The following is a 9,111-nucleotide window of genomic DNA, read 5'->3' on the forward strand; positions in this document are numbered from 1 at the left end:
CTTTTCCTAGTAAGATGTGGTGAAGCAGCCGGAGCCCAAGGACTGGGTATGAGTGAAGCAGGGGCTATTGGATGATTAGATCTGGTGGGACGAGAAGTTGGAATTTTCCATGAAAATGAAGTTCCGGGATTATCTTTCAATGACTCATGCATATTACTCCTATTTCATTTACCGTGTGTAACCAAGAGTCTTTATATACTATAGTGACACATTCTCAGCCTATCTGTGCTGCCAGATGGCTCTGAGTCAACTTTCTTTACATAATACTGACTTTAGTAAACAAAGTTTCCAAATGTAATCGGGTAGGACTGAACACTCATATCATACGATGGTAAATCGTGACTCCGTCAACCTTTAAAGATGATTAAAAAACACCTTCCTTGCACATCAGTATTTAAACGAACAAAGAAAAATAATGGGGACGTTTTGGAAATTACAGAACAATTTTTGTCAGGGGACTTGTAAATAGCATCACTGGCTTCACCGGCTGAGAAAATGTGAAAATTATTTATGCATAGAAAATAACAGACAGTCATGTGTCACATATTACAGCCAGTGATAGACCAGAGGGACAGTGATTCTATAGGGACACCATGGTCAATTTAGTTTTTATAAGTACCTTCTATGATATTGGCAAAAATGACAACAAGAACCTAAAAATCTGTTTGTTTTCTTTACATCTGTCTCTGTCATTAAATATTATTATTGGGTATTTGCTAACAATTTGGAGATAACACATATGATTTACAGTGTAGGACAAAACACCACTGTGGGATGAACAAGGCCCATTTCTCTGATTAAGAGTACAATTAAGGGTGCCAGATGGTGATGGCACGCGCCTTTAATCCCAGTTCTCAGGAGGCAGAGAAAGGTACATCTCTGTGAGTTCGAGGCCAGCCTGGTCTGTAGAGTGAGCTCCAGGGCAGGCTCCAAAGCTACAGAGAAACCCTGTCTGGGGGGAGGAGTGTATTTAAGAATTGAATACCGTTAATTTTTAACTAAGTCCATGCAAATCGGGACTTGAAGGAGGAAATTGGGTGATGTTTTAGCTAAGCTAATTAACATGCCCATGCTGTGTGAGGGGACCATCCTGCCCGGTGTGATTCTTGCTCATATTCCAGGAGTGAACGCGATTCAGCCGTTTGATATGATGTGGTAGCCACCAGCAACACATGCCTATTAACATGAATTTCAATTGCACGGGATGGAAAACTCCACTCCTTATTCACATTGGTCACATCAGGTGTTCAGTCAGCCACTCATGACTGCTATGTTAGATACAAGGATATGAGACCTTTCCCCAAAGCTCTGAGACAAATGCTTCCAAGGACAGCATAGCCGTTTACTCTTCCTGGCTGTTGCTCTAATGTTGGTGGGACAAACTCTGTGTTTGTTCCTTGAGACTGATTACCATTTAATGCCTAACCCAGTTCTTTCTACTGTGATAAGAGATAATTCACCAAAGAGAATACACTTTTGGATGCATGATACTTTATTTAAACACACATATATACAACGACAAGAAGGGAAATGGTGCTGGATCCAGCCTGGTGGCTGCATGCATTGGTGGGACAGGCAGACTGGTGTCACAGGATGAGATGAGATGGAGAACAGGAAGAACCGGGAGAGGGAGCTTCATTTCCCATCACCACATGGAAGGATCTTCAAGCCTGGAAAACACAAGAAGCAAAGCGTGGAAGAGTGACTGCCTGGGTCTGGGAGGGGGCCCCTACAAGAGTGAGACAAGGCATCAGTCCTGAGCTGCACAATGATCAGAAGCTCTTGTGAAGCCTCCTGTTGGCACTGCAAATAAGAAGCCACAGGGGAATGGCAGCATAATGAAGCCCCAGTTCATGGGCTTTTGCCCCATGGGAACTCAAGTCTCTAAGAGAGTCTGCAGAAGGCTCTGTACATATCAAAGGAGCTGAGGGACTCCAGCGTATTCCTGAAGATCAAAACTATAGGAGTCACATGAAACTATAACAAGAAAGTTAGTGTTGTTCCGCTCTGAATATGCTTCCGTTGTTTTCCAGCAAGCCTTTTCTATGTAGAGAGATGCCATTTATTAGACTCTAAAGGGCCCCTTTTAATAAGACAGCATTCACAGGCAACTCCAAGGCTATCAACTTTTGTCTCCTCCTAATTGCACATGATTGAGTCTGTCAGTCAGGGTGCCATTAACTTTATTCCCTGCACTAAATGTGTTATTTCAGTCTACAAAACAAAGCAGGCAGTGAAGTTCTAAGTAGGCCTGGCTCGTTATTCCCAAATCCTAAGTAGGCATAGCCTACCCCAAACTTTTACTGTGGCAAATATCCCATGCATATCAATAAGACATGAAAAAGATGCTTATTGATCAGTATCAAAAACAATGCTTATGAATTTCCCACCATTTCCTTGCGCTCCCTGGTTAAGTCTATGTTGATGCATCCAGGGAGAGAAGCAGCGAACTTTATTCCAGTTCAGATGATTGTTTACCTCAGAGAAACCATCTGGCTGGCTGTTTCATAAGAGAGCTGAAAGAGCATTGAGGGAGGGTGGGTGATCCTGCTGTCACCCGTGGGTTCTCCATGGAGAACTTCTATGTCGAGTGACACGCCAGTCACACTCATTGAGCAAGCATGCTAGTGACCTCTTCTGGGGAACATGGTTTCTGACATGTGGAGTCCTGTGTATCAGGGGAACTAGCCAGCTACGGGGATGCTTAAGAATGGTGTTCTTGCAGGAGGCAAGGTCAGCAGAGCAGGTTAGGGGTTATGAAAGTGGAGGCAGATTCTGCCCCTTTTAGCAGCACCCCTTTCCTGTCCAGGAGGCACCCGCTTAGCCCACTGGGGAGCCCTTTGATTTGGGCAACCACCTGTATCAAGACCTGTTCGTACTCCAAGAAAGGCTCCAGACTACAGATAAGCACCTAACGATAATATATTGCCCAACAGTAAGTCTTTGAATAAAATAAAACACTATATTGAACCAAAATACATCAAAAGGTATCTAGGAGCACTTGACCTATCTCTAGTCTGGGGTAAATCCAGGAAAGACAGAGTCAAACATACGAAGGACACAGGCTCTAAGACATTTGGGTGTGTTATTTAGTGTATAAAAACTAGATTGACACCCCAAATGGACGATTGGTTGTTTCAATTTAGAGCTGTGGGCTTGTTCTATGCTCCCTTATTTCTAATAAGGCAAGATATTCTGTAGAGTATGATTTTGGGCTAAAAATTACTCACATTTAGAAAGGAGCACCAAATAATATTCGTTAGAAAACAATATGCACTGCAAGTTGAGGTTAGCCGGTGAATGCATTATAAAAAGGTCTTCTTCTATATGGCTTTTCATCCCCACCTCTGCCATAATCCCTCTTTTCTGTATTCTTCCATTCTAATGTTTACGTGGACTCCCAACTTTCCCCGGCTCACCTCCCCTGGCATCTTAATCTCTGTAGCAACATCTCCACCCCAAGTCTTGTCATACCTTGTTCTGGGGACATTTTCTGTGCTTTCTCTCATTAGGAGGTCTGAAATCAGTGTCTCGGGGCTAGACCTCTTGCCATATCTGAAACAAGAAGGCATAATCAGGGATTTATTAAGCTTAGGGTGGTCATAGAATCCATGAGGAGAGAGGAAGAGAGCGTATCACCAGACTCAGATATTACGTCCAGTTGTCTGTCTGCTACTAAGTATTCTCAGAGTGTGAAGCACATGCCATCAGCAACTTTGCAGTAACGTGATATGCATACACACATATACATATACACATATGCAAGCTTCTGAGATGGAGAAGGGCTTGGCATGTAAGCCTGATGACCCGAGTTCAAGTCCCAGAACCCAGAGAGGAAATAGAGATCCAGCTCTGGAAAATTACCTTCTGACTTCTGCGTGCAGGTGTCTGCAGGCATACACCAACACAAATTTTCTCTCTCTCATCCCAAACAATAAACAAATACAATTTAAAGGTTATATGTATTTAATTTTCTGAAGTGCTTCATAAATATTTTATTTTTGAGATTATACCATAATTACAGCATTTACTCTCTTTCTTTTTCTCTCTATAAACCCTCCCATGTACCCCTTCCCCAGCTTTATTTCAAATTCACGGACTTTTTTCTCTAATTGTCATTACTATGTATGTGTGTGTGGGGGTAGATTCCTAAATATATAAATACAGCTATAAATGCACAGCGTGCTAAATGTACATAATGGCCAGGATGGCCAGGCTCAGAGTTCTTTTTTTCTAATTAATTCTGGATTATCAGTTTTCTCTGTAATAAGCAAGCTTCTAAAGAAGGAGTTTCTAAGGCAAAGATTCTCAAACCTGGCTTCACATTAAACGCTCCTGGGACGCCTTTAAGGACACTTAGAAAGCCCAGATCCCATCTCGATTTAATTGGTGAGAGCGGAGGCCAAGTCATTCTATTTTAAAGTTCTCCATGTGATTGTGACGCAAAGCCAGGATGGAGAGACACTGTTTTAGGGACTTACTTCTCAATCTGCACAGTACAACACTTGGGAGAAGAGGATTCTTTACTTGGGGGGCAGGGTAGGGGTGGAGAGCTGGGCTGGGCATCCTGGAATGTTACCAGCATCCCTGTGAGCTCCATACCAGATACCAGCAGCACTCACTTCTGGTGCTGTCAACCAAACATCTCTCCCAGTGTTGCCCCATATCCTTGGGAGCATAAAATCCTCCCACCTGCCCCCAACCACCACCATATAAACAAGATGTGATAGATCCACAGACTAGATTAAGAAAATCTGGCCCCCAGAAGCATTGAATCAGCAGCCTGTACCACAATGGGAAAGCAGCTACAAACAGGACTGGCTGGCAGGAGGAAGAAAGAGAATAATTACAGATAAAACATTCATGGTAAATTTCAAAGGCATGGACTTCTGCCTGGGAGTCTTTGGGGGGAAGTCAACAAGTGCACAATGGACCTTCTAGTGGTTTCTAGGCTCATCACCAAGATGACAGAAGGAACTGCCTTAGGGACCAGTTCCCTCCTGATTCTCTTCCCATGACAGAAAAGCCCCTTTCCTCACTCCTTCTAAAGACAGTAGAAATTACATTGAATGTGTTAGTGTGGCCCCAGCCAAAGAAACTCAGTAGAAGGTTCCAATTCCGTCACCCTAAAACAGCTTTCTTGAAACGCCCTTGGTTTTATGATCTGCATAGTGGAGACAGTTAAATTCACTTTACAGTTGTGAGGGAAAGACTCGATGAGATGGCTGGAAAACCAGGAAATGGAATCATTCTGTGCACTGTGGCAGCTGGATGGCTGCAATCTTTACAAAAAAAAAAAAAAAAAAAAAAAAAAAAAAAAAAAAAAAAAAAAAAAAAAAGATTAGTTCTATAGGTTGTATCTAAATACAGTTCCTTTTAAAAACATGGTATCATTTCAATTGTGTATTTTTTTTCTGAGCTGTATGAAATAAAAAATTGAAGCCATTGACTTTCTAGGAAGTCTATTGGACTCAAAACCACAATTCCTTTTTGCTAGCCAAAATGATCCATTTCAAAAAATTATGAGCCAGTATTACTTAAGTGAGTCTGCACCCATTGGGATTGTTTTCCACAGAAGGCTATCAGATTGTCACACACCTTTCTGATGGAATTAAGAGTAGACAGCTGTCTCAGAAGTACAACCCCCGTTTGGATCCCATCCAACCATCCCCTCCATCGTGACCAGTTTAACCTCCCTCTGGTAATTTACCACGCATAATTGAAACATGCTAAATAAAGAACATCAGTGCTTCCAAAGGCCTTGCCCCTACAGTTCTTCAAGGTTCTCAGTAATTAAAATGTGTTGTTAAATGTTTAGAACTAAGAGTCACCGATTTTGCAAACCACGTCCTGTATTGCTTTTAAAGTAGCTTGGATTTAATTTGTTTTGCTTGACTTTAATGCTGAGAGAAAAAGCAAGGCCCTTCTTCTCTTTGACTTCTGGGCATTAAAAATAAAGTTCGCCATCTCTCAGGTCCCAGGCAGTCAGGGCGTAACCAGTAATATGCAAGCTCTGTCTTTGTTTTTGCTTCTTCTCAATAAGGCAAAACCCAAACACATTCTTTCCAGAACTCGGTTGCTATAAAGTGGAAAAGTCAGCTTTTTAAGACCATCTAGAAATTCTCAAGTGTGGGGCCGAGATGGTTCAGAAGAAAGAAACCCATGGTTCTGTTGCCCCCTCCCCCCACGAATGCTGCCACTCAGCTTACCCTGGGCAGGTTGGAAGGTCTCAGCAACCTTTTAAACAACTGGACTGTGTCGTTGGTGTTTTTGGTGATGGTTATTTACTCTAGGTCGGATTCCCTCTTCCCCCTACACCATAGTCCAGCTGCTTTCCCTGCTCCTGTTGCTGCCAGGAGAGGTGGGTGGGAGACAGAACACAGCCCAGAGGCACTGAATCTTGGGCTCGGGACTTGGAGACCAACTGTAGTAACTGGGAGAAAGTATCCAGTTTGTGTAGTGTATTCCCTGCTCACACATTTATCTAGAGCTGAATTTATGACTGATCCTGCCCAACCCTGGGATGAAACAAGGAAAAAAGAAATCATCCCTGCTGTCCAAGGCTCTCAGATGCGCAGTTGTTTTGGCCTGGAGCTCCAGGCACCAGTCGGCGGATGCACCCACCTCTGCCTGGTGATCAGATTGATGTAGTGTCGTAGAGCAGAGTAGTATCTGGCCATGTCCTCAGCTGGAGCATCCTCGCCCGGATTGTCGGGCTTGGAGGGGTATCCCTCAGCCAGCACGCCCAAACACACGAGCAGGGACAGAGCGAGGGTCAGTCCACACAGCCCCATTCGCTTGCTACCTAGCATCTGTGGATACAAAAGGCTCAGACTTGGGGATGCCGAGGATGCTCGCCGTGTCCCAATTCCCCTTACCACTCCAGACCCTCTTCTGTTTCCATCCCGTACCCCAGAAAGAAGCCCGGATTTGGCACGTGCCTCTTCCAGAGCTTTAGTGGACCACCCGCCCTGACCCGGCCCCTCTGCTCTGCCCCCATATTCCATGAAAAGTCCCTCCAAGTCACCTGGTGAGAGGTAGAGGAAGGAGGTCCTCTTGTTTAGGACAGAGCTGCCCTCTAGCTTAAAGAATGGCCACTTTCCTCCTCTAGCCCCTAAATCATCCTTGGAGGACAAAACTTTCTTGTCGGTCACTTTTGATCTGTTTAGCCACAGGCGCTGCTGTGACAGTCAGATTCCCCAGGGTGTGGCAACAGGACCCGGAAAGGGGGCTCACAGGGTCAGTTGGAATCCTAGAGGTGACAGGGAGCAGGGCTCCTGACACCATGGGACAGTACTCGTGAAACCTTCCTCTGTGCGCACGCAATTTGGATCCCTGGTTGCACCCCCCAAAGAAACGCTCCTGCCCTGAGATAGGGACCCCCATGTTCTTTTCCATACCCTCAAAAGATAACAGGGACGGAGGTGGGACACGCAGCCAGGAGAGGCCCCGGGGAAGGGCAGGTGGACAGTTGGATCAGGGTTGACAAGTGGATTTTATCCGCGGTTGGGTGTGAAGCTGGCAGAGCCGGCTCAGAGGACCAGCTGCTGGGCAAGTTCAGGGGCGTCTGAGAGCCCGCGCTCCTGTCCCAGTGGGTCCTGGCACTCACCGTGGCGGGCGGGCTGGCGTCTCTGCTCGGCGGGTGCTCTGCTGTGGGCGCCTCCGTGAGGGATGAGAGTCACCGGTGGGATGAGGAGAGCGGGTCGCCAGCAGGCTTTTATAGAGCGCCCTTGCCGCGGCGGGAGGGGCCTCGGGGGCAGTCACGCCCGGGTGACTCCCACCTCCACTTCCCGCCCCCACCGGCGGGGGAGGAGGCTGGAGCCACAGCCGCTCAAGTGGCTGGCGTCTGTAGTCACCCACACTCCAACTCACGGTGGCCCGCTCCGCGGGGAAAAGGGAGAGCAGCCAAGGGCGAGGATCCCTTGGAGCCCGCTCTTCTTTTCCCCGTCGAGTCCCGCCAGAGACAGGCACAGCGGGGACCGTTCTCGGTCGCCTGTCTCGGGAATTGCCAGCCCTCTGTGAGCGGGTCTGTAGGGACCAGCATCCTGTACTTGGGGAGCATCTCTGGGGTCCGCGCAATAACTGTGTGCGCTAAGAGGGAGGCAGCTGAACGAGGTTTGAGGTTTTTCCCGCTCCCAGAGTAAGTGGCAGCCGAGCCCAGAGTACCGTGCTTCAGGGTCTCCAGGGACTTCCTTGGACTTACTGACCCTGTCTCTCCAAAAGGTGGTCCTTCTCCCCCAGCACTCTCCCCAACGAGGAGTGCCAGGCTGGGTTGCCTCCAGAAACTCCCCCGAGGCCGCTACTGAAAGCCCGCGGTCCCCGGAGCTGAGGCCGTTGCACAGCGACCACGGAAAGTGGCGGGTTCCAGGGGCATCCCCAACTCAGACCCCCACCCCGAGCCCCTGTCGGCAAGTCTTTGTGAAGTCCTGTATGCTCTGTTAACTCCTGAATGAGTACATGCTTTCGGACTGAAATGAACCAGATTAAAAGACCAACATCAATGTGCTCATCGCGTTAAACCTGTTGATTACATATGAACAATATTGAAATTATTCTTACAGGATGGGCATTCTACATGGTAAGCTTGAGTTAGTGCCCCCTGGAAGTTTGCATCTAAGTAAAACGGAACGTTGCTAATGTGGAGTTTATGAGTTATTTTAAAGCTAAAATAAATGATTTAGTTCACTTCGTGTGTTGTTTAAACATGCTATCAGTTACACACAGGGGTGGGGGGAGAGAGAGAGAGAGAGAGAGAGAGAGAGAGAGAGAGAGAGAGAGAGAGAGAGAGAGAGAGAGAGAGAGAGAGAGAGAGAGGCTGTATGATCAAATGATAATTTTGAACACCAACATCCCTCGCTGCTAGACGGCTGCACTTTCCATATTTCAAAAATCTGCACTAGGGCCATAAACACCGGGCTGTCAGGACTGCTCATGTGTCCACGTGAGGACGTTTGATAAAAGAGCAAAACATCTAACTCAGCCCTTCTGATAAGGAGGAAGGCACACGACGCTGCTCAATAAAGTAATCTTATTTTTCCAATGAATCAGAGATTCACATCGCTTAAAACCTAGATTTAGCTGGAGTCACTGGATCTGGGAGAAAGTACCCTA

At 46.4% G+C, this 9,111-nt stretch overlaps 1 protein-coding gene across 1 annotated transcript; it reads right to left on the reverse strand.

The window, feature by feature from the left end:
• Nucleotides 1-1,555: 1,555 nt before the first annotated feature.
• On the reverse strand, nt 1,556-7,657 carry Npy (neuropeptide Y). Its single transcript, XM_038320853.1, has 4 exons — nt 7,610-7,657; nt 6,625-6,812; nt 3,475-3,555; nt 1,556-1,670 (listed from the first exon to the last, which is right to left on the reverse strand). The coding sequence occupies exons 2-4, from the start codon at nt 6,810-6,812 to the stop codon at nt 1,646-1,648; spliced, it is 294 nt and encodes a 97-aa protein (XP_038176781.1). The 5' UTR covers nt 7,610-7,657; the 3' UTR covers nt 1,556-1,645.
• Between the last annotated feature and the right edge of the window lie 1,454 nt (nt 7,658-9,111).

This window comes from Arvicola amphibius, chromosome 2 (genome assembly GCF_903992535.2).
Source record: "Arvicola amphibius chromosome 2, mArvAmp1.2, whole genome shotgun sequence".
Taxonomy (NCBI): Eukaryota; Metazoa; Chordata; class Mammalia; order Rodentia; family Cricetidae; genus Arvicola; species Arvicola amphibius.

Bases quoted from the DNA above. Each gene is read 5' to 3' on its own strand.
- Npy (XM_038320853.1), bottom strand. From the start codon at position 6,812: ATGCTAGGTAGCAAGCGAATGGGGCTGTGTGGACTGACCCTCGCTCTG. The intron at 3,556-6,624 runs GTGGGTGCATCC...TTCTTGTTTCAG, and splicing joins AATCTGATCACCAGGCAGAG to ATATGGCAAGAGGTCTAGCC. The intron at 1,671-3,474 runs GTATGACAAGAC...TGTGTTTTCCAG, and splicing joins GAAAATGTCCCCAGAACAAG to GCTTGAAGATCCTTCCATGT.